Genomic DNA, 26,466 nt, shown 5'->3' with positions numbered 1-26,466 from the left:
TGAACTTAAATAAGTTGGTACAGGTCAAATCAAGGAGGCTTCCTTACATTATTTCCCCTATCATCAAGCTATTTTTGTTCAAGTGTATTTTACAGAGTGAGGATACAGGTGGGTTAATTGCCATACTGAAATTCTGGCATTTTATTCCAGTATTCAGAAACTAATGAATCCCAAACTGGGATTTTTAGCAAGAATACTCCATTTTACTAATATAACAAGCTAGAAAATCTTTAAGTTAGTTTCTCTTGACTCACTGGTACAACAGGCACGAAAGGGGGAAATGATTCACCTCCTGCAGAAGGAAAGAAAGAACTAAGGGGTGAAGGAATGAGGTTTTTGGTTACCTCACCCTACGGAACACAACAAAAAGGTTCAGAGATGCTGGAATTGCTGCTGAAATGAGCAGGGAATGACTGCCAGCAGCAGGCTGGGGACACAAGTTGTGCCAGGCAATGGCTGGACGGGAGCTCCCTTCCCAATGGTGCAGAGCACAGCCACGTGAAAGGCTAGCCATACATGTTTCAGAGTTTAATGCAGCTGTATTTTCAGAGGTACTGCGCCTGAGAGATGTGAAATAAAAATGTTATTGTGTCAGGGGAATTGATCTGCAAAATAGCCTGAGCAATCAGAATAAACATCAATTCCTGACAAGCACCCGACAGCTTCTGTAAGGACAGGTTTGGGAAACATTTGGGAGGTTTTGTGCTTCATTTTGTTTGGTTGGGGTATTTTTTGGTTTTGTTTTGGGGATTTTTTTAAAGACAAAAATATTCTTTTCCCATCTTTCTGTCCTAGCTCAGTGTCAACAGAAATTAATTTCAGGGTAAAGTGATAACATTCTGCATTATTGCCTGGACCCCAGGCTGGTTCTTGCCTCCCCAGTCTCTCAGTGGCATTTGCTCAACTCTGCATGGTGTTACACACAGGAGATGCCTTTTTCCTCCTGTGTCCTCACTGAAGAAGGAAAGACTGCTGGTCATCACATTTCAGCGTTCAGCCATTAAAACCACACACACTCCTTTTAAAACATGTTGGGTCAGATCCATTTCTCTCCCGTTCCCGCCCCTGATTTATCTCTTTATTACAAAATGCTTCTCAGCTCACGGGAACAGCAGAAACCCGCAGCATCAGCCAGGTTACAACACTAAGGCTTTAGCAGATCTACTCCTCAAATCAACTGTGAACGAGCAAACCAAGTGTCAGCTCCTTTCAAGGTCATTCGGGAGGCTCTCCCCCGAACAGCTAACTTTAATAAGGAGATGCATGACTTAAAAAGCAGAACCTTGGAAGCCTTGAATTCATTTTTTTTCTTGGCTTAGCTTTTTGTAAATAAAATACTAAACATGATTTGGATAAGCTTGTCCCTCTAAAAGTTACAAGACTGGAAAATACTGGTAAGATTTATTTAAAGTGGAGGTACTTATCAAATGTCACCGTTTTCCTGTTCAAAATGAGTAATCATTTTGATTAACCTTTGATTTAAATGATTATATACCACAGCAAAGCAGAAACACACACAAAATTACACTCCAAAGAAACTCTCAAAGCGCAGATCACATAAGAAAACAGTTATGTCCAAGTGGTTGGAGAATTTATTCACCATGTACACAATATTCAAACCAAAAGCTGACTCCACACGCTCCCACCACATGTACATTCATACCCAGGAATCACAGTCTAGTCTGAATCCTACAGCCAACAAGAGACTGCTCCCAGAAGACACACCAAAAATACCAAATAATAAGGGAAGTTACAGAATAAACTCCTAACTAACATCTCAGTAAGGACTCTCAGCATCTTCTGTAAGGAATTTTATTCCAGGTGGGAAATCACTGCTACCCCTTTAGTCACATATAAAAAGAGAGCCTAAAGCAGCACAAAAATAGAAATAAAATTTAATATCTCACTTTGTGTAAATATATACGAATTCCAAACCCTGTAACAGAATTCAAAGCAGAGAGAGAAAAACAGGGTATCAAAAGTAAATTAAACAAAGAGCTGAAGGCAATTCTGAAAAACAAAAATATATGGTGGAAAATTAAAGCATATTAAGAGCTCATCTGAAAGGGCCAATTTTAGAGAGAATGACCACCAAAGCCAGCAGGAAAAGACTCTCAAAAGCTTCATATCCACCAAACATGGGGATCTGTCCCCCTTCAGAAGCTCTGTTTCATCACCAATTGCCAACCTGTAGGACTGGCTGCAGACATCCACCAGCCCAGCAGACTCCACTGCACCAGCTGCAGACAAGGAGCTTTCAAGATACCCAATCCCAAACATTGAAACTGCTACTGCAATGTCATTTTTCCTAATAAAGAAGGCTCTGAACCAACAGCTCTCTTCTTGACACAGTGAATCACAAGTGGTCTAGCCTTTGTAATCACCTGGATCTAACAAAAAAAAAGCTTTTAAGACACCCAGGAACTCCTTGGATTATTCAAGCCAAACTCTGTTTCATGCTGTTTTGGATTGACCTAAGTCATTTGGAAAACATGAGCTGATGCTCCTCCCCTCCACAGACACCAGTCTCATAATGTAGAACAAACTAAAAATATTGGACATCGAAAAACCTGTTTCCTTTGGTTTTATTAAACTAAATTACAAGCCAAGGCCAATGTAGAACAAGCATTCCTAGAATCATGGAATCATAGAATAGTTTGGCTTGGAAGGGCCTTTCAAAGGTCATCTAGTCCAGCCCAAGGGACATCTTTCACCAGTCCAGGTTGTTCAAAGTCCTATCCAACCTGGCCTTGAACACTTCCAGGGATGGGAATGTTCTCTGGGCAGCATTCAGACTTGCAGGTGAGTTTAGAGCTCCCAGCCTCATGGAGCAATAATCCCACCCTGGACACCAGAAAGATGTAAACTCTTCCCCATAAACTAAAGGGAGCCAGCTGAGGGCTTCTCATTATTTCCCCAGGCTCTCTTGGCAGTGTGGCATTGCAAGTTCCTCCAAAGCATCAAAATTAGGCTTCTGCCTGTATTCTACTCTCCAGGGAAATATGATTCCAATTAGAGCCAAGAAAGCACCAAGCAATTGATCAGGGTAAACAAGATGTTGAATGCTAGGCTGTAGAAAAGCATCACATACATTCTCCCTAATAAAGAGGATTTTTCTGGAGTTGTGACACCCATTGAAAACTCAACAAAAATGTAGCTGGAGCAGATGCTAACTGAAAATCTGCATCCTGAAGCAGGAATTTGAGCACCAGAATAAGTCCCTGGTATTGAAAGGGCACAATTCCCAATACCCAAATCCCATGGCTCCAAAGTACAGGTGGAGCCATGCACCAAGCTGTACTGGCAAAATGGATAGTCAGCAAATACAGGTGAGACCATGAGAGAATTTGGAGGTGAACTTTCAAATCTAATCAGATCTGAGATCACTACCAAGGGGTTTTGTCATACTCATAGCAGGCATGATTTGGTTTGCTATTATATATTCATATGGTTCCATTCAGAACAACCTTGTTTCATTACAACAGATTCCACTGTGCTTCACAGTCCTGCTTCATTTCTTCCAAGGCAAATTCTTCAGGAGATTAACCTGACACATTTACTCCCCTGATAATAGATTCTGTCTTTTCTGATATCATTACCAATTTCAAGCACATAGCAAGAAATAGGCTTAAAATTTTTTAAAAGTAGTCACTTGAAAGCTTTCTTGTTCCCACATTTTCTTGGTACAACACATTCCACTTTACATGTAATGTTGCAAAATTCAGCTCAAGTAAATATAAAATAAATTATTAAGCTTCTAACCAAGTGCTTCCAGTCCTAAAAACCCTATTTATTGAACTTGAAGTGCTTCAGTGCACGGCTCAGCTCTAACTGGAGTTCAGATTTTAAGGAGCTTGAAGCAGCAGTTGTTCTTTTCTTGGAGTTCAACATATTATTCTTATGTTTCATATGCACAGAAGACATTAGTGAAGATAAACTGTGCAACTAGTAATTGAAATTAGAGCTGCAACATCTATTATGGTAACATGCACTGTGCCACATCTCCAACACACTGGGAATGAAAAGGCTTTTGCCTCGTGATACCCACTGGAACAAAAATGCAATAAGAAATGGAATGAAATACATTTACGCAACATAACATTTCCCAAAATTACTTACATTGTCATTACCAGTCTTCTACCATCTTGACAGATGAAATAAGAAAAGCCCCCAGTACAATTCTGGGAGATGTGTCTGAGGAAGGCACAGCTTGTTCTGAAGCTCAAAAAGTTCACAGTAAAGAAACCTGTTCAAAACCTCAGTTTGCTTCTGAAAATACTGATGTACATAATACCTACCCACCTAAAAAGGAGAAACTGCATGATCTTTGGAAGAATTCTTTGAAAGTGCCTTCTTCCCAAAATTGCAGAAATTACCAAACATTTCTGAGATTTCAAAATCAGGGTTTTTTGTAAAATAAGATGTAGATAAAACTATATTGCCTTTGAAATCCAAGTAACCATTAAGTGATTATAGTATCAACAAAGCTCTAATAAAAGGGCCACCAACTGAAAGACTATCCAGTTTAAGCATACTCCTGGGACCTGCCTAGCATTCCAGCTCTTTATAAATTTCATCCAAATCAACAACTTTTTACAAGACTGTAAAATTTGCGTATCATTATCACACCAGGAAACAAAAGCTTTTCCAGCATTTTAACTGATTAACAGTCTAACAGCTACTTCATGTGATACCAAAAAAAGAAAAACTACCCAGAGATTGCACCCTGTCTGGTTGGGGTAACCATTTTTTTAGGAATAATCTGAAATCCTCTGTGTGGAAATAACAGCACAGACTATTTTAGAGCAAGAGGCAATTAGAAAGATGGAAATGAAGATCAACTTCCTATTTCTAGAGTGCTTCATACTGTATATGAAGATGATTTCTAAGACACATGACAAACCTGGCTGCATCATGTGTCCAAATCTGGTGTGTTAAGTAAAATGTCTTGCAAAAGGAAAGCAAGAAAGATATTTATCTTTATCTATAAAAAATCCACTATCCATTTTTATACCATTACAGGAGTGCTGCTTTAATCACCAAGAATGAGTATTCATTTCCTATCCTGTAACTTGGTACTCCCTGTACTGGCACCTTCTAATTGGGATCAAGACTAAAGGAATAGCTCATTAAAATCTGACTGCAAGTCCAATGAACTCAAGGACTGGATCAGAACCTGGTTATTCATGGTGCTACAGCAGTCAGATGCAGCTTACTAAATATTTAAGATACATAAAGATAAACGCGCAGGACTGTAAATCACTACAAGCCAAAACAATAGATGATCTTTAAGGTCCTTCCAACCCAAACCAAAGCATACCACTTCTGCAAATGCTTCCTGGAAAAAGACACATTAGGTGCTTCATGCATTTTCTAATGAGCAATGTTCGGGGTTTTTATTATTATTAATTGCATATAAATTATCATGATTTTTGTATCCCTGGGAAAGTATTTAGCCATTCACCTCTCAGAGGAACAATGCTGAACAAAGGCGATGAATGCAAGGCATATAAGAACAATGCAGAACACAGAAATTTATGCATGCCATTTAAAAGGCATGGCATTTTAAAAAAATCTAAAGTATGTCATAAATCTTTAATTATAAGGAAAAAAAAAAGCCCAACTAATGTTTGCCAAGTCCTTGATAATATTTAAGCAAGAGCACTGCCTACTTCAGGAGCGCACAACCTTCTTAGCTCACTTATCTGCATGTATCCTCAACCTCCTCTGAAGTGTTCTGCTGCAAAATTCATTGTATCCAAGATCTGCTAATCATCATCAGGAAACTCTGTTATGCATCTTAAGGACGTACTTTAGGCTCTCAAGAGGAAAAATAAACACGTTTTATTAGCTGCTTTTGGAAAATACTGATTTGTATTTATTTAGAAACCTTTTCAAGTTGCACCACTGTTAAATTAAATATTTATGGCATGATTTTCCAAAGAGTTTAACACCTGTTAAGAGTTTAACATGCTGACTTCAACAGGAGTTCCAAGGGCCCAATGTTTCTGCAAACCTCAGAAGTGACAAGGCTGGGATGTGGCGAAGCAGCTTGAGCATGGATGTGACTGCTGAGCTCTGAAATGCAACCAGGATCCTGCCCAGCCCCTGCTTCCCACCCAGAACTGCCCTTCAGACAACTGAATTGGTCCTGCTTTACTAGAAATACCAGAAATATGACTCATTAGTAGCTGTTAACTGCAAATAAAGCATAAGCTAAATACTTTTAAATTAATCCTCAATGCATCTTCCCTGTCCTTTACTAGTGGGAAACTTGTGCGAAACTTATAAGAGGAGACTAAAATCCCTGGTGAGTCAACAGCTGGAAGCCAAAGCTTTTGATACTGAGAATGAGAAGTTGAACAAGGATGGAGCCAAAAATACAGAATAAACGAGAAAATACATCTGATATACTGTAAAACCTGTATCTGGTGACAGTGGGGCCAGTGACTTTGGCATTTGACTTCTCAGCCCAAACTGAAGCCCATGCCTCTGGTCTCACTGTCAAATGAATTTAAAATAAGGGGTTAGGTTTTGCCATCCTTATTTTGCTCAGCTTCTAAGAGATTTGCACTTACTATCCTTCCCAGCATCATGTTTTTAGGCATCCCATGTATCCTTTTCTTTTTGTCAAACAGATGTTTTCTCACACCTTGTGGGTGGCTGTTCTTCTGCCCTCCCTGGTCCTTTACCCAGTTGCAACACATGCCTAAATCTGAACTACAGTGAGAAGACATCATTTTGTATTTCAGAATTAAATACCAACATTTCCTTGCGGCATTTGGCCTGTAATTCTGGCAGTAAATAAATAAATAGGCATTAAATAAATAAATACCATCTAAATAAGAAACTACTATACATCAAAATGATTCAAATGATGATCCAACGTGACTTCATAAACTGAAGACAGATAAAATAGTTGAATATTGCAGATTGGACACATCAATCTCCTTATACATTTTACAGCACACTACAAATCTGCCCAGCAAGTTGAGTATTTCACTCATTAAAACAGGAGCTTTCATCACACTATAAAACATTTTCAAATGTAAACCAGAAAACCGACAAGCGTATTTACTGTAAAGCTTTGTATTTGTGTCATCAATTAACAACAAAAGTTTGGAATAAAACTAAAATAAAAGCTAATCAAAGCAGCTAGCTGTCAAAACAGATGGGAATGATAGTTTTCAAATCAAGCAAAAAGGCAAAGCTTTCGAATGTGTAGTGTCGCGTCAGCTCATACAGACAACTTAAAGGAAGGACAGAAAATGTCAGGATTTTATGAAGAAAAGGTGTCCCTGACTGAAAGGTTCTCATTTATGAATTTCCATTGATTTCCTGGGTTTTTTGGCTTCAGGATGATTAACTCACACCCAAGCAGACCTCTGAAACATGAACTATAAATAAGGTGTTGCCACGACACTGCAGGCAAAATAAATAAAAACAGAGCCCCGACATTATTTTAGCCTCAAACGAATGTTTCGGTCCCTACATTGTCTGGCTCAGAAAGATACATAGACAGTCTCACAGACAGAGATATAAATGAACAATTGCAGTACCTTTTTCCCACACTGTTTACAGGGTTGGCTATACTCCTACTGGCAATAGATTTTCTTCTTGACAGCTTCTTGGTGTTGGTGCTGTCATCAGTGCTGTCATCCTCTTTCTTTGGTGTGTTACTTCCTTTGCTGTTCAGGTCCCTTAGCACATTATAATTAATTTTACTTGAGATTTTCTTCTGTTCTAACATCTTTTCAATTGCCTCTCCTGCTGTGCTGGCTTGAATTGGCTCCCGCTTCTTTGCAGATTTCTTTGGCTTAATTAAAATATAAAATTAGTGATGTAGATACAAACAAAGTTTCCATGAAGCAGAGGGGCAAGCTGGAGGGCAGCAGTCCTGGCTCAGGTGCTGCTGATGTGGGGAATGCAGGTGATGTGCCCAGGCTAAGCCAGTGCTCCATCTCCTGCCACTCAATGGGATCGAAGGGTCTCTTTTCTCCCAAGAGATGTGTGTTTCTTTTTTTGCCAAATGCCCAGGGAGTTTATTAGAAATTCTTTACTCAATATCTGTAAGGCTGCCAGAGAAGAAGGATGGGCCATATTTAACAAGTGAAAAAAAAAAGGGGGAGTGAACTCCTGTTAGAGGGACCTCATAGCATCACTCAGCACGGAATTCAAGAACTTCCCCTGCTAAAATTGCCTTTCAAGTGAGAGTGAAGCTGGGTCACGACTCCCCAAAGCACTGACAACTCCACATCGGAACTGCAACTGTGTTTTATATCAAGGCTGAAAGCAGCGTGGGAAAGCCTCTCCTCAACTCCTCCTCCGTGCTGAAAAAGGCCAAGAGCTGGAGCAGCAGCTCCCCAAGCATGGCCTGGCATCAGCTGGGAAGCAGAGGGACTGGAAGCAGGAGGCTGCAGGCACAGGAGCACTGCAGCCACGTCACCTGCACTGCCTTTCCCCAGCCCAGCCCCGGGGGCTGATGCTGTGCAGAGCCAGGCAACCAGGAGTGACACCAGAGAGCATTTCCAGCCATGTCCCATGCTTGGGTAGGTATGAAAGAAAAAACCAACCCAGAATCTCTGTTTCTCATTTGGCATTTTCCTTTTCAGAGTAAGGTTTTAACACCACGCTCTGCAGGAGATTTATTTTTTAATGGATAATAGCCCCTCTGTTTACCTACATGGGTCAAGTGCTACCTTGAAATTGAAAAGCACCATATTAATCAAGTTCTACTCGAGCTGTCAGAAACAATAAAGGGTTAGAGAAAAACTCCTGTGTTGTCCGAACAAAAAAGTGGGTGTTTGGGCTACTTGGCAGTGCCAACGAGTTATACAATTTTGAAAATTGCTGGTAGACTGCCACGTCTGCATGAGAGCAGGATGAATGAGAAACTCTGAAGTATAAAACAGTGTTTCATTGTCTGGTTTTGTTTTTATTGTTGAAATACCTAAGGGAAGCAGGAAACTCTGCCTTTCGCATTAGCCGGGAAAAAAGATAGAGGATATACACACTAAAAAACTAACATGGCTTTTAGTTGCATGTGGAAGATTTGACTTGTCACTTGCTCAATTACACAAAATACTAATGCTGTAAATCGTGAATATATGGCCAATTAGGCTGCTTTAGAGTGCTAAACATGGAGACAGGACATGCCATTTGTTAACATAACTGTCGCATTCTTTATGAAAGGTAGAACAAAATACCTCTTCAAGTGACTGTAACAAGGATCTGTTCAGTTCTTCATAAAGAAATCATTATTGTAAGAGCAAAGAAAGCCACTGAAGTTATGGCAAGTACAAACAAATTCCCCATGCACACGTTAAAAAAAAAAATCAGACATGTCTTAAAACCTGTATTTTAATAAGCAAGCAATTAGAACAGCAATCATAAATGCAAAGAGCTAGCTCTGACTTTGACATGCACAGAATTTTCTCATAATAGCAATTTAAAATAAAAGTTTGGGCAAGAAAGTGTTTTACTCACCACCTAAAAAAAAATATAGCCTTGAAATTCAGTAACAGCTAAATGTTCAGTAGCTTTTGCTCCTTTAGTGGTGACCTGTACCATTATGCCCATACATAAGCATACTACATGGAGCTGAGCAGCAGATATAATGAATTTCCAGGACATTTTGAAACAGACACAATTAACACACAGTTTAATACCTTGTGTTCCTTATAAATCCCAAGTTCTTTCTCTTTTGCTATTCTTGCTTCCTTTTCTGAAAGATGACAAAAGGGTAACCAGCATGAAGATTACACAAAACTGCATATTTCAGCAACACCAGCCAAAAGCAGAATTTCAGTCCTACATACTTACCTTTTTGTTCCTTCAAATAATCTGCATTTTCTTTCATCCACAGCTCTGCTTTTATCTGAGCTTCTGTTTCATTAAGTATATACTAGAAGAGAAAACAAATCATCTACTTTCAGAAATCAAATTGAAAATCAAAGAGCAAAACCAAACTGAAAAAACACTGGCAAGGTGAATCCATATTCAGTTTTTAAAAACATATTAAAATAGAAGAAAACATGAGTGATATAAGACAATCAGAAAGCATTTCTATGAACATCTGAAGCTGGCACAAGCAACAACCTGTTTTCAAAAAACAGTGCTTGGTTTCCAAACTATGATGGAGTGACCAAAAACCATCCAGGACTGATTGTACACAGTCTGTAATTAACCAAAAATTATCCTGGGTTTATGATCTTTTTCAGATGATACAAGAGTTTATCATGACAACGTGCTTGTCTGCAAGTAATTCTGTGTGTTGATGGTGGTCTGTAATTCAAAACAGGATGGAAACCATTGCCCTGTGCGACCAAAACAAAAACATGTGTCTTCTGGGTAGGTTTCTGCGAAGCTTTACACAGAGTTACTGAGATTATTAGTTCAATGGCCACATCTGTGTGAAGGAAACCAGCTCAGATTGCTGGAGCTTTAGTCCTCTAGATTTCAGAGAGCTGGGTTCAGTAACCACACCTAGACTTTTTGCAGTTAACTCCACCTAGTCTCAGTAACATCTTTAGCGGGAATAGAGATGTAAAATACAGCTAGGACTATTCAGATGAATCACAGAAATAAATAGACAGGTAGCAATTACTTAATTGTAAATTACTTAAATGTAAAAATTGACCCAGTATTTCACACAGCTATCCATGAAATTAAAGTTCTCTACAGATGATGCTGTTTGAGACTGAAGAACTGCAGAATGGAGAAGACAAATTAGGTCGTCCATCATGAAAAAGACACTTTAATTTTAAACAGTGCACCCAAGACTTGTAAAACTATGTTTAAGTGCAAGAAAAGCAATCTGAGGTTTCTCCATCTTTTGGGCCTGAGCATTCACGATTTTCTCCGAAGATGTACATCTAGGATTTCACAAGAAAAATAACTCCAAACAAATTAAGTTAATTCAGGGAGGAGTCCTTCCTCCGTGGGCAAAGCAGGCAAGAGAACAGCTGCACAAGTCCTGGTTTATCAGACCAGTATTTCTGCTCTTTCATCTACCTCTATTAAAAGTGGGCCATAATAGTAAAACCCACTTTTCCCTAGCTCAGTTATTCATCCCTCTTAGGCTTTCACAGATTTCATAATCTTGGGCTTACAATATTACAGTCTATTGCCCCAGAAATGAACATGAAGTCATAAAAGCAGAGTTATTGACCTCATCACAGAGCCTAGGAAGAGCAGAAAATGTGCTTGTTCTTCCCCTGTGATTGTTTAAATTATGCACTGGCTATGGTGAAAAACCTCAATCTTTCTGCTCCCCCCATTCCATGTCCACTTGGATGGTGAGACCCAGTCCAGCAAATCCCACCTCACAGCTGCATTTTGGAGATCAGTAATTCTTGTGCAACCTCATCAGTCTCAGTGATTCTGTACCCCAAAATGGGTTTTTAGCACTGGCATTATCTGTATAAATAATTTTGCAAACCAGCATGGCAGCTGGAGAGGGCAGCAGGCTCAGAGAGCTGGACTGTCACATGTCTAAGCACTGACCAGCCCTGTGGCCTCCAACAAGCCCTTTTCCACAGCTATGTGTCTGTCCTGCTCAGCCTGTATGATAAAGGGTGGTTTTGCTGCCACACAAATAAAAATAAGTCCAGAAAACATTACAGAAATCTTTGGAAGTACATAGGAGCTGCACATGCTGGTTTTACAGTTTGGTTTCCATGGCAGCCTCCTATGTTGAATCTATCTTAATTAAATAATGAATTCAGAGCTCCACCAAACTTTTCAAAGTTCTCTTTTGGAATAAAAGACATTCTAAAACATAATTATTCCAGCATGTTAAAAGCAAGCAGCAGCAGCAGCCTCATAAATATATATATATATATATATATATATATATATATATATTTGGAACACCAAATTCACAGGTTTGCATGAGCATTAGTTTAGATTTCAGATTACTGAAATTGCTCAAACCTCTCTATAGATCAGAGAGAAGAGGCAGTTGCACAGAGAGGATAAACCAGATAAAAACCATTTTGTCTTTCTCAGATATCCAGACAACTAGGATAAAAGACACCTGGGATAACAGAGCACCTTACCCGATCTATTTCACTGTCATCGATTCCACTCAGATCTAATTCACCATCTCCTGTATTCTCACCTACAGAAAAAAACCCACATTTTAATCAACCATACATTTGTTCAAAATCTATTGCAACTTAAGTTCTGCAGTAATGTAACACTTCAGGACTGTCCTTCAGAGATTTGCATCCTTCCACTTTCATCTGAGAGGTTTAATGTGTTGCTGAGTATTTTCAATACAGAACTTCATGCACACAAATTCACCATATTGGATTAATTTAAAATTTAGGAATCAGCACAGTCTTCATCAGTACTAAAAATCTGCCAGAGACCTCCAGTTGCCTTTTTTTCACCCATTTTAATTTACAGCCACAAATGCTCAGCAGGAAGCTGGGGAAACCATTTTAAAAAGATGACCACTTTTCTTTCACCATAGCAAAAATTTCTCTGTCAGAGTACATAGGTCAGTAATTTATCTCTAAGTTATGACTTAGAAAATATTTTCTGTTTTCAGGGAAGGAGCAGAGACCACTGCTGACAGTCACACCATGGCTTTCTTCTTGACTTTCTGTAATTACAATTTCACTACAATTTTGCTAGTTTGGTAGTTATTAAGACTTCTGAAAACAAATTTTTTAATATTCCGTCCATTAAAAAGCGTAACAGCACAGAACTGGGGCTTAATTTGAGACTGGCACAGCGTACAGCTGCAAAACCCGATTTTCCACATCACATTAAAGAACTATAGTAATACACTATTAATGTAGTCCAGGTAGAGAAGAAAACAAATTATTTAACAAAGACTTATGCTAGCAAATGAAGCAATCTTCTTGGTCATCTCCATTACATCTAATAAAGATCAAACAAGAGATGATCTAACCAGTTCACTTGCAGAAAAATATAAACAAATTAAGTTTCAACTATCTGCAACAGCAAATTAAAACCAAAATGGTGCAGAACAGCTTGGCATCTTCACAGTTCCCACTCCCCAGTACTGGGGATGTGCCTCCCCACAAACCAAGATCTTTGAATGGTTTGATTCCCCAGCCTGATGCTCCTCAACATTGCTGGACCAGCAGAGGGTGATGCCAGGAGGAGCTCTTGGATCCAATGGCAGGTTATGGCAACCAAATGGTAAAGTCACACAAAGCTTGGAATCATGAGCATTCCCAGAAAATATTCTATCCCAGAAGATAAAACAATGATCTGCGTGGCAAAAGTCAGAGGTTTAAACCAGTTGCCTGAAGTACATGAAATCACAGGGCTGGGAATCCAACCAAAATACCTGATTAGGAATAAAGGCTGAGTTTTCTGAGGTGGTGCAAAGGGTCTGGCTGCTCAACTCAACAGACAGTCCCTGGTATCAGCCACCAAGCACTTACAAATGTCTTTTCAAAACCCACCTTAAACAACCAACAGAAACTTTTACGCTTTACGTCCCAAGTCACAAGCAACATGGGTTTTAACCCCCAAAAAATGTCCTGTCACAAGGAAGAGCATAGAATCATAGCATGGTTTGGGTTGGAAGGGACCTTAAAGACCATCCAGTTCCAACTCCCTACCATGGGCAGGGACACCTTCCACCAGACCAGGTTGCTCCAAGCCCCATCCAACATGGCTTTGAACACTTCCAGGAATGGGACATCCACAGCTTCTCCAGGAAACATATTCCAGAGTCTCACCACATTCACAATAAAGAGTTTCTTTTTAATACCCAATCTAAACCTTCTATCAGTTTAAAGCCATTCCCCATTGCCCTGTCACTCCAGCTCTCTTGTAGCTCATTAAAGTACCAAAAGGCTGGAGATGGGTCACCCCAAAGGCTTCTCTTCTCCAGGCTGAACAATTCCAGTTTTCTCAGCTCTTCTTCACAGCAGAGGTGCTCCAGCCCTTTGTAACACTATGCTTTGATTTTTTGTGAGATTGTCTCATAAATGTAGTATCAGCTTTACCAACACAGATAATTTGGTGCTAATTTGACCAAAAAGGCTTTAAAGAACATTTCTCACCATTGTTACATTTACAAATTAATTGCACATTAGTCCCAGGCACCAGATTTACTTTACAACCTTTTTTCTCCAAAATACTTTAGAAGTGCAAAAGGTTTTATAATAACTACATAATTGATCAGTATATATGCTTTTCCTCTGGTCTGATCTCTGTATAGTGCAATAAGAACAGAACTTTCTGCACCAGTGCCAGCAGCTCCTCATGCAGGGACTCTGCTACCAGCCGGGCAGGGATGCAGCCCCAGGACATGGCCAAGCCCTCCCTGGCTTGAGGATGGAGAGGAAAGGCAAGGTGACAACATACATCCCAGTGGTTTGCTGCCTTTTTAATGCAACTGACTGCAATTTTTTTAGCACAGCAAACTCATTCTAAGCGTGGAGAGCAATCACCCAGGGAGTGCAGGATATTCTGCAAGATAGTACTGCACATCTCTTCTGCTAGAACTGAGAGAAAAACTTCCAGTGAGCAAAATGGCTGAATTTTCATCAAGGAAAAGAGTAAATACTGTCTGAGACGACTTCCCAGGAGATGGTCCAGCTGGGTCCAAGAAATGTTGCACTACATAAAATAAAACAGCTCAACAGCAGAATGCAAGGGGAGCCCAGACCAGAATAAACTGATTCCTAGGTTGGAAGGAGTTTGTGCAAAAATGAGACTCAAACTGTGTCTCCCATATCCTGGGTAAGACTTTAACCATCAAGCTGTAGGACAGAAGAGGGGATGGCCTCCCCCTATTATCTACTTTTTGCTTCCTCAGGTTTTTTGGGGAAAAAAAACCAATTTTCGATTTGGTTTACCTGCATGAATAAAGAATTTCTTTTTCTTCCATATTCATTTTACCATATAAACTAAACTGTCCACTGTCCACACAGGCCTGGAATTAGGGACAAAGAAAAAGAGAACCAAACTTGAAAATCAATAGTAAGCTCTGAAAATAATAGGTTAGAAAACCAAAACTTGGAAGTGGTGATGGACATACTCAACTCACTGCTCAACTCTACATAAAATTGATCCCAATATTTATTGTTGTAAAAACTGCCAAAGCATCTTAGGAAAAAAAGTATCCCACTGAAAGCAAGCTGCCACTGCTTTTCATCATTATACACCTTGCTCCTCCTATACCCTGCTATATTTTTGGATCAGAGGTTTAAAATTTAATATGCCACAGTACAGTAGGTGCCTGTTCTCTTATACAGCCCTAACATGCCAGACTGAAAATGATGCAATTTCAGGCACCATGAACAATTTCGCTTGTCATTTTAAATGTAACTTGTTACTGAATTAGGTGCCAGTTTTTCTCATTGGATCAATTAGCAACAGGGACAGAAAACTCATTTTCCAACTGTTAAATTGCAGAGAAGAATCCAGAAGCAAGTTACACGTAATAAGCATTTCTTAGACCCCATAACAGCAGCAGAGGGAGTAATTGCAGGATATCCCTCTGCCTGCAAATCTTCCTTTTTCCTGCCATGGCGATAGGCATTCATTAAAGGGTTTTTTCAGAAGAGAAGGTGCCTTCAAATCCCTAGTTTAATGCTTTCACTGAGGAAAAAAATACATGTTTCATTACAGAATGCCAATTCAAAATAAAACGCATCCATTTTGGCATGAAAATTTCCATGGCAATCGTTTCCAACAGGAGTAGACCATACCAGTCACAAATATCTGTCTGCTTGATGCTACATGGCTCACTGCAGGGCATGGAAAGCAAACCCATTGCTATTTTATATACCAGAAAGATCTTCCCAGCTGCTAAACTTTACAAAGCGATTTCTAAATTATCATTTTCTCTTTTAATAAAAGGGTCGAAATGAAATGTTCGACAAAATAAAAACACAGATGTGTCCAACATCTGGTCCAGCCTCTTAAAAGCTTATTTAAAAGCAGTAGCATCACGTGGCACAGCTCTGAGACATCATGGATTTCTTCTGTTAAGAAAAACAACCACTTTACTGCAGGGCACAAGCAAAAAATAAGTTGGGCATTAAAAGCAACAACAATCCTCTCCTTCCCTCCAAATCCAGTTGTTAAATGAAAAGATCAGGAAGAGCTTAGAGCAAGGACCAGTCTACTCCATCCTCACCCAACACCACCATATCAAGTGGAGGAGGACAGGCACTTCTAGAGCTTTCCATCAAGGTACTGAATCAGCTACATTCACACCACTTAAAACCATCACTCACCCAGCCAGCTCCCCAAAAATTTAAAAATAAAAGTCTCCCCAAAGCCCTCCCTTTACAGCCTTTTAACGTCTTTCCAACCAATTCCAGTAGACATGAAGGCTACAATCAGACACTGGGGATTAGGTTTGTAAACCTGTAGGATTATTTACTGTTCTTGTCATTACTAAATGCACACTAAACCCTCTTTTAACACACCCTCTCCCCCTCTCCCTGCTTCTGTGCAGCTAGTTAAATGTATACATAGCACACTATTATGGGGATTTATTACAGAAGAATCGTTCCACCCGATATAGTTAAAACCCCACATTTTTAAAAACAGCCACGTGAAGAATGTGTTTTTCTGTTTCTATTACAGGAGGCAGCACTATTTATTGCTTTGCCCAGATAAGAGGATTTCCTTACAGACAGAAATGGAGGCTGAACACTTCCCAGGAAATCCTCTGGAGCAGATATAATAGAAGGCACTTGGTGCTCTGGTCCTATGCAGCAAATACTCCCTTCATCACACCGTTTCATAGCAGTCAAAGAGTTTAAACAAAGAACCCTTCCACCTATTCAGCACAACACCAGACACTAAGCACTCCCAGTATTTAAATACTTTGGGGCTAGTGCACAACAAAATCTGAAAAGAGTTGGGAGATGCATTTTCAGCTACAAAAATCCTTAAGGAACAAGCCAAACAACCCGAGCCTGGGGCATCAGAAACGGTGGGATTGATTGCTGCTCTCCAGGGAGGGATTATATCCAATGGGAGCCACAGAAAGCTCCTGCAGACCATCGGAGGGACCCAATGGGCAGAAATGCTTTAGCACCACAAATTGATGAGCAGTGCTGGTGCCACTTTGGGGAGCTGCAATGAGTGGGAAGGGAAGGCAGTGGCTGAGCGTCAGAAAAAGCACTGCACAACCACACCAGGATATAATTGATTAGCTGATCAGAAGGGACGTGAACCCATGTGGAGGGGGAGATAACTGATTTACCAAGGGAGGGGTAAAGGAGAAGGCAAAGGACTGTGAGGAGAACAGTCATTATGGGTGGGTAACCAGGAGGGGAGCGGCACCGGGCAGAGCGTGGTGATCATGCTGTAGGGACCAGGCAGGGAAGAGAATTGGATGCAAAAATGCTTCAGCAGCAGCAGCAGCAGTATAGGATGAAGCACAAGGATCGATGGGTGTGCAAACAAACACACCCCACGTCAAGGTGTGAGCAGAGTCTGTGGGGCAACATGAGCAGAAAACACTGCGAGTTTCACTAACACAGGCAGGAGCCTTCCTCTGGAACAGGCTGGGAGGTAATCCTGGCTGTTTTAAGCTGCTGCCAACCCCACTGCTCCAGGTAAGGCACCTGTTTGTGCAATCCCAGCCTGCCCTGCCATGCTCCCATCCCACGGCATCCCGCCTGCAGCTGCCAAGGGCTCCAGTTCCCCCCGCTCACCTTCGGCAGAGTAATCATGTGCTGTCATAGAAGAAGTATTCCACAAAAACAAAACGTAAGGACAGAGCAAAATTAATTGCACTTGCTGACAAAATAAGGTCACGAAACACATGACATGTATGCTCATATTTAAGAGAAAATGTTTTTTATTTTATTGTACCTGGAGCCACCTTGAAAATTACAGCCCACTCCTTCAGAGTGCCAAATCAACACCACGATTGAGGTCTGACGGCGTACGGAGCACACGAGGCCATGCACACAGCATAAAGATAAATGAAGTCTGTCACTTTATTATTTCCTTCTGCCAAGGCAAGGTTAAGGGGTCCTCTCCAGCCAAAGCCAAGTTTCCAGCCTGCTAGTTCCTCAGAGAAAGCAAACACATCACACCACCCAGAGCGAGGCCCCGTCTTCCCAGAAACGTTCATTGCTGCCGACCAGGGATGGTGGGAAGCACTGCCGGCCGGCGCCGAGCTGCCCAGCACTGCCAGGACACACAGCCCTGCCTCTGCCAAGTGCCCACTGGCCAGCTCCTCACACTTGGACTGTAGAAAGTGTACAGGCAAAGCCCAAAATGGTGCAAATGAAGGGCAAAGAGGGAAAAGGCACAATTTAATAATAAAAAAGGAATGCTGCATACTATGTTAATGCAGCTGTGCAAGGTCAGCCTGTACAAAAGCAGGGATGTACAAGCTCATCAGCTATTTCCTCACTCCTGTCTACTGGAAATAGGACTTTCCCTATTTACTCAAGCAAAGCAGAGTAACAGCCAGGAGCAGCCCTGGCTGGTGTGCAGTCACTGCATCAGGCTCATCCCCATTGCTGTAGGCATTAGATTTTCCTACAACATTGGGCTTTAATGCAGTGCAGAACTAGAAACTCATCTTTATTAAGTACCTGTGTCCATTTCCTCACCCTGAGACTCAAGCTCCAGGTGCTCTGTCTGTCCTGCACAGCTGAGTGACACCCACCAGCCTTCACCCATCAGCCACCTTCCTACAGTGGTCACAGAACAATCACCCCGTCACAGGAACTGAATTTCAAATCTGTGTGCTTAATGATATATGGGAATAAATTATGAGAAAAGCTTTTCCTGCAGTCAATCACCCTCACAGAACTTTTATTAGATACTGAACATATTTTTTATAAATTAAATTTCGATTTTGGGAAAAAAAAAGTCACCTAACCACCAACCCTGCTGCTTTCCTGAGAGCACATCCGTACTGAAACAAATGCTATTGTTTCATCTCACAGTCCATGGAGGATCTAACCAAACCACATCCTCATATTTTATATCCAGTTAGAGGTTATACCACTGGTCTAACAGACATGAAAACTTGTTAACTTAAACTTCATGCTTCAGAGAAACAGTTAATCTCTCCATTCTTTCCAGAAATCCTCCCTGCAAGATGTATTTTTTTTAAAGCAGGTAATACAAAACCAGTCCAGCAATAAACAAAACCTTTCTGTTTCTGAAGAATTTTCTTTGAAAAGGTAAGCTCATGTTCATTGAACTACATAGCAGTATAAAAAGCCCTTAAGAAAAAAACCCTTTCAACCTCCCAAAATAAATACAGCTGAAAATTAGGCTTTTGAACTGAAGAACATCTTGACACTGTCCTCAAAACCAGAAGCAGATGTTCTTCTGGAATAACGTTCCTGTTCCCCCGCCACCTTTGGAAAACAGTGGAAAAGAGCATGGTTTATGCAACCTACTTGTTGCAACCTGTCGTTCTTTTCTGATCTCACAACCCTGCTGCTGTGACTGAGTGCTCAGAGAATGGCTGCTCTGAACAGTATCAAAAGAGTTATTTTTTGCTGATGGAACCATTAACCAATAATCAAACTGACCAATACTCACCCAGAAACACACTACCTAACTACCACAAATTAAATTTTTCAGTGCCAAACCCTGGAAATGGCAAGAGCTCCCATGCACAGACAGAAGTCTTCTCCAACTCGTGATTTCTGAACCCAGTAATGCCAAAGGTTCCACACGCCCACACCTCAGCCTACATTCATACATTCAACACTTCCTATCTGAGCAGTTATGGACTTCAAACTGTTTAAAATGGAAACTATAAAGATAGATTTCCCCTACTTATTGTGCTTTTCCAGCTGATCACCAATTCCCTGCTGTATTTTCCTCCTTTTGCCTTTTTATGCTGTTCTTGGCATCTTTTCTCCCCTTTCCCTTCCCCCAGCCTTCGTTCCTTTTGGTGCCTTCTGGCCTGTATTTTCTGCGTTTTTTCAAATCTGTGCAGGGGGATCCAAGAGTAACAGTTTATATAAAGGGAGAGGCCAAGGAGAAGAACTGATCAGCATCTCAATCAGTTCCCCTCTCCAAACCCCACAAGGGCAGAGTGCTGCCGTTATCTCTGGCAGAGGGCGAGGCCAGTCCAACACCCTGGAGAGCCGACAGCAAAAGCAGCCAGGCTCAGATCCCACTCCAGCTCACTCTCCCCATACTGCCAGACCACTATGTTAAACAGCAAGAGCACTTTACACCCGAGCCAGCCGCAAAGGGAACAGCTGGCTTAATGTTTAAGTGCTGAAGCATCATTTCTGCAGCTCGCCAGGTCTTGCTGTGGGCGCTAAATGCTCTGCTGTCGGTGCCTGCAAGCCCAGGATCCTTGTCTGGCCAGAGCTCAGCCACTCCAGCAGAAGGGCATATGTTTTTACTGAGGAATAAATCTACTCCTGTAACCCCCCACACCAAGTAAAACACAATTATGAGCTCAGGGCTACAGAGAACTGAAAAGCAAATCCTAGAATTTTGCTTGGACTATTATAATTTCTTTTTTAATTGTGAATCAATTTCTGTCCCACCAGGAAAAAAAAATTAAATGTATACAGCCATATGAATATACAACATACACAACCTGATCTAGTGGGTGGCATCCCAGCCCATGGCAGGAAGGTTGACCTCGACGATCTTTAAGGTCCTTTCCAACACAAACCAACACGAACATCACCAAAAAGCTGCTCCAGGTCAAAAACAGCCTACCAAAATAACTCACCCAGATGTGCAAGAAAGTGAAATGAGTTGAACTTTCCACTTACAACTTTCTTCTAGTCATCCTTACCATCTCTCAGCAAAGGTGAGATGATGTTTAACTCCTCCTCTGATGTTCAGAGCTCATCCATGGTAGATCTGGTGACAAGCTCAGCATCAGCCACCAGAAGCTACCTGGACTACAGAAATGCTTCAGCAGAAAATTATTAGCATTAAGAGAACATGATAATATAGTGTATGAAATTATATACCTAGGTCTTTATTTAGAGGAAAAAAATCAATTTGTGTCCTGGCAATTTACCACACTGTCCAGGCGGGCTGAATGGTGAGAAGCTGTTCACTGGAAGAAAATTATTAGGTAAGAAATTTCTCATTTTGTTACCCAGCTTCTTCCTTCCTTCATTGCTAATGAGAAACAGCACACAGCAAATTACAGAGATGGGGAGAGGAAAGAGCAGGTAAAAATTTATTCTTATTAAATAGAATAACAGGAAAGAGCAGAAACTCCACTATCAAAAGCAAGGTGGGAATCTGGCCCTAAGAAAAAGCCTCTGAGGTGGATGGGGACTGAACTCAGAGCAGGAACCAGGCAGTTTCATGCTGCCAGGACTATCAGAGACATGGAGCAGAGAGAAAGGACACAAGATCCAGACCAGTTTGGTGATCAGGATCACCAGTGGGGGTTTATAAACACGGAAGCAGAAGACACTTGGTTTGAATTCTTAAAAGGTGGCAGCTACAGAAATGCAATCTGTGTTGAGAGCATCAGTCCATTATGCAACAGAGACTCGCAGCCAGCACAGACCATATTTTTAAATAAAAATCACAGCGGTTGCACTGTTTCTTGTTAGATGAAATGCCATCTTTTTGTCTCTGACCATGCCTAATGGCTTAGAAATATGTAGTTGATAAAGTACTTCTCCATCTTGCTCCAGACCAAACAGACCTCTTGCAGGAGCCCTGCTCCAGGGACCAAGGCAGTTTTGTGTCCATTCAGTCAACTATTTACTTGAAGCATATAAGGATCTCTGCAATCCAAAGTATAGGCATTACCTGGCTGGCTCCAGGTGCCAGTGGAGCCCAGCAAGGTCCCCATCTGGCCACACACTGCTGCAGACAGCACAGGGATTGCAGCAAACTCCTCAGGAGGACTGCAGGCTGTCCTCCACCTCCTCCTCCTCCTCCTCTCCCCTATGTTTCAGTGACTGCAATGAACCTTTTCCCAGATGCACAGTAGACAGTGGAGAAGGATTTTAACATTTTGCCTGCAGCAGCTCTGAGGCCTTGGCATTTGGACAGACTGATCCATAAGCACAGCACAATTAGCATGTGTACTCCATATGCTTGAGATCCATCCATTACAGCACTGGAATGCCCTCTGACACCACAACTCTCCAAAAGAAGAAAGCCGCAGAGAAGTTCCTGGAGAATAATTTGTCTCATCCTCCAGGAACAGTGGAAAAAGGCACTTCCGTGCACAGGAGGTTTTGGTGGAGCTGGAGAAATAACCTTTTCCCAACAAAGCCCAGCAGCATGATTCACCTATAAAGCACGGAGCCAGTTTCAAAGCCAGCCTTTCAAGCTAATGGCTATCAGAAAGGCCAGCCATCTGCTCGTGCAACCTGTCCTTATGACTAATCTCAACATCTGACTTGTATATAAAGTTTATATACTAGGAGGACTATATTTCATATGTCATTTTAGCTAAGTTCTGTACTGCTGATTTTACAGTTTCTCCTCAATCTGGCCATCCTCTCCAGGCTACAGGCACACAAAGGACCCTGCTTAAATGTTGATTAGATGCAGAGCAAAGCAAAGACTTTAGAAAGATTTTACTAAGTCTCAAAAACCGGGTAAGCATTTCAAAGAGCTCACTGGAAAAGGTAAGGTCCCACATCCACATGTAATTAATTCTTTATTTAAATATATTAGGCCTCTACTTAACACGACATTGCAGAGGCAGAAAGTCACAAATCATGTCTCAGTCTCACACTGAAAGGATTCATGGCTCTTTCTGCCATGAAGATATTTTACTGTACAGCATATGGCACAGTATCAGAGTTGTTCTTCTTTAATTAACTGAATAATGATGCTTTCCATGGAGCTTAATCCAGGTTTTCCATAACACACATTATTATGACACCCATTCTCAGGAACATAACTATGTGTCCACAGCCCACTGGGAGAGAATGATGTATTTTTCTTGTACCAATTCATTTAAACACATTCAGCACCACAGGTAATATGGATTTCTCTGAAATCAGGAAAGGTTATTTTGAATTAACAAAACCAAAGCTATCTTCTGAAAATAAGTTCTGGATAACATTTCACTATTTCGTTACAAAATCCCACCAGATCATGATTTCAAAGTCAGATCTACCATCCTCTTCTATGGAATAGACATTTATTTATATTTTATTTCTTTTACTTATTTAGATAAGAATAGATGGACTGTTCTTTACACTGGTTTTAACTAGCTAAACTCTTTCCACAGCCAAATTTACCATCATGAACTGTGCAGTGAAATAAACCTGGGATAATGGGCTGACAGAAGGGGCCGATGAGGGAAGAGCTTGCAAGGTGCACAGACAAAAAAGCCCTGTCTCCTGAAGGAGTAAGATTCTAAATCTTGCCAGCAAGATAAAGCAGAGAATACTAAAGTCCAGACAAAACACTCCCATGCAATTCCCTTCACGCCATCAAAACCAACATAAAAATCATTAAATGCTAAAATAAAGCCAAGCAAAGGAACATTACTGTCAGCGACTGCCAACTGAAATGAATGACCTGGGTTGAAAGCGTTTGCTGACGTAGCCACAAATTGCCACAAAGGCTTGAGGGCTGTGGCAGCAATCTGCTCTGTGGAGCAGCTCAAAGGAGGCTCGTGGAGCTCAGCTCTGCCATCACCTCCAGGGACTGAGGGGATGAAGCTGCAGCTTTGCCACTCAAGAGCCTTTTGGGAGCTGGACCTCCTGCAGCCCATCTCCAAACAGGGAGTGACAGACCCAACACAAGGCCAGGTCACTATTTCTGGCAGCCACGGGGAAAGAACGCAGGAATTTTGGCTTTTGTCCCGAAGAGGTTTGCAAGTCGATGGAAGCACCTTATAGCTCTGACGCCACTGACAGGCATCAGTGTAGCTGTGCCAAGACATCCATACCCAGCATCACCCAGGGAAATCCAGCAAAGGAGCACCCAGGGGCTGTGCTGGAGGCCGAGAAGGCACAGATCCCAACACCTGCAGCCACAGAAGTTTAATTCTCAAGGTGTTTCTCAGCTGCTACCGAGAGATAATTTCATCTCCGTGGTGACACTGCAATCAACCAGCTCGCCTGACCGAAATGACGCATCTACCGGCCATGAAAACTCACAGACTGCGTTATTCTGCATTTTGCTCAAAAGAACAGGACAGATTTGAACAATACAAGTCGTCTAAATCACAGCCTTAATTGTGCTGGCACTTAAAAAAAAAAAAAAGGAAACAAGAACAACAAATTCAGGCTTTTGTGTTAATTTTAGACATTACGTTTCTCTTCATATTTTAGCAAAATCAACAGTAGAAATCTTTGGATGCAGCAAAGAGGATGAGGAAGCTTGCCAATTTTTGAGGAATCAACAATTAATATTATAGCAATTAATTCAAAAGAGTAACTATATGACACTGAAGTGTTCCCTGTGTGTTCCGTCCCAGTGATTGCTCAAAAAAAATTTAAGTGAAGAAATAAAATAAAAAATGTTCTCTGTTTATTTTTTTTTCTTAATTACCAGCATTGCAAACTCATGCTGGTATTTGAAAGTCAGCCTGGGCTCTCCTAGTCATACATCCTTATTATCATAAAGATTCCACAATTGGAAATTACTTTTCGTGACACTTAAGCCAAAGAGAAAATAGCTCTACTGCATCTGCAGAACCAAAAGTAGTAAATTGTAATAAACATTCATCTTTGTCAGTGGCTCTGCAAACCAATCTGTTCAGCACGAAGGTGCCATTTTTACACAGTTGCTTTATTACTACATAATTATTGATGGATCAGCCAAGTGCTCTCTGAAGGAAGACTGATCTTAAAAACGAGCTTGTTAAAAATTTAAGTGTAAACTTTGGGATAAAAACTAGCAGTTAGGTTTCATCTGATATAAACTTTTAAAGAGAAAAAAAAAATAAATTGGATGGACAATTTTGAAAAATGCTACGTTTGAGGCAGGCATGAAATTGAAACAGACAAGAAACTTTAATGTGATAGAAAGGAAAAATTGGGGACATCTGTACTGAGAATAAGTTGTAAGTAGCAGGAGGAATTATCAATCTAGTGATGTGTCAGCTCTCTGCATTTCAATTGCTTCACAGGCCATACCATAAAAATTGTTTGCAATGAAAGAAGTATGAAGCATCCCCAGATTTTATTGCTCCCAGTGATCTTCCACCCCATTTATGTGTGTACACCAGTTGTAGCCTTTCAAGTACAACACTGTTTCATATTAGTACCTGTTTAAATTACCTGCCCACAAACATCGTTCGGTGCTCAAAATGCCTCCCTATTAAATTTTCTGTTTCAGTCAAAGTACTTCAAGAGTTTCTATCAAGCTTTCAAAGGCAAGGAAGTTTCAAGCAGGTTTTCTGAAAGTCGAGATGAAGCAATAAACTTTAAATTTAAAAGGAGGCTTTTTCAGGAGAGAATTCAGCATACCTTTCTGAATTCCCTCCCCACCTTGTTAAACCAAACTTCTTCATTGCTCCCAGATTTCTAAATGTTGCATTTCTGGAGCTGAACTTTTGAGCATCAACCTTACTCTCTACAAAGACCCTGCATATAAAGTGACCTTGGGAAACAGCATATCTGAAATTGCCCATTCCAGGTCACTGATGGACTGTAAAACCTTTCCAGCACTGGCTCCTCAGCACAAGCATGAATGCCACTCTCAGCCTCCAAAACACATGTTCTTTGCTGCTGCAAAGACATGCTCTGCAATGCTCCTCCAGCCCTGGCTGAACTGGGGGAGCTGGTTCCTTCCCCCCCTGACTCAGCCCTGTTCCCTTTCCCTCTGCCTCACCTCCACCTGCCACCTGCCAAGGTGTCATTCCCTAACACACATCCATCAAAATAACCCTGCTATTAAAAAAGCCTGCATAAGCCTGTGACATTTTTGACAGACCTGGGTGAGGGAGGCAACTGCACACTGCACTGATGCCAGCAGATAGGAGGGGGATGAGCTAGTAAGGCAAGAGACTTCTTAACCTCAACCAACAGCACCCACAGCATCCCAACACATCTACTCTGTCTTAAAACTGGAGGCCAAATCCAAACAGTGCAGTATAAAACATGGATTTTATCTTTGCTCTTGGGAGAGAACTTGGCACAGGAGCTTTGTGTTAGTTCTGCAGCATTACAGAGCCATGAGACACAAAAGCAGTGCTGCCACTAAGTGCAAAAAATGCTGTCTTGAAGTGAAGAGAGAGACTTCATGGAAAAGCAACTTCTCACTGCAATTTAATAGAAGCCACTGCCAGAACACAATACTGCCACCAGTGACACCATTCCATGTTAGTAAGATGTTGCTGCATTTCAACAGATTACTACAATAGTATTGTGGATTTGGATTTTTCCCTTTCAGCAGGACATTAATAAGAACCATTAAGCATAACTTCCAAAATCAGCCATTTGCTTTGATCCCATGCTAGCATCAAGGATTTGGTCACAGAGCACTATTTTACTTCCTTCCCATCTGTGAGCACACAGTGGCTTCCCCACCATAACTAAATCAAACATGGCATGTAAGCAGTGAATT

At 41.1% G+C, this 26,466-nt stretch overlaps 1 protein-coding gene across 2 annotated transcripts in view; it reads right to left on the bottom strand.

The window, feature by feature from the left end:
• Positions 1 to 26,466, bottom strand: part of BRF1 (BRF1 general transcription factor IIIB subunit) — a 170,540-nt gene that overhangs the window by 35,950 nt on the left and 108,124 nt on the right. For both annotated transcript variants that reach the window (XM_085061172.1, XM_085061171.1), the window contains exons 12-15: positions 12,060 to 12,121; positions 9,823 to 9,904; positions 9,669 to 9,724; positions 7,560 to 7,816 (exon numbers count right to left, since the gene is read on the bottom strand). In XM_085061172.1, the coding sequence (XP_084917298.1) occupies positions 7,560 to 7,816; positions 9,669 to 9,724; positions 9,823 to 9,904; positions 12,060 to 12,121 (457 nt within the window). The remainder of the gene's footprint in view (positions 1 to 7,559; positions 7,817 to 9,668; positions 9,725 to 9,822; positions 9,905 to 12,059; positions 12,122 to 26,466) is intronic.

Source organism: Lichenostomus cassidix, chromosome 5, assembly GCF_008360975.1.
Source record: "Lichenostomus cassidix isolate B80296 chromosome 5, HeHo_3.0, whole genome shotgun sequence".
Lineage (NCBI taxonomy): Eukaryota > Metazoa > Chordata > Aves > Passeriformes > Meliphagidae > Lichenostomus > Lichenostomus cassidix.
This window is presented reverse-complemented; position numbering and strand designations above follow the sequence as displayed.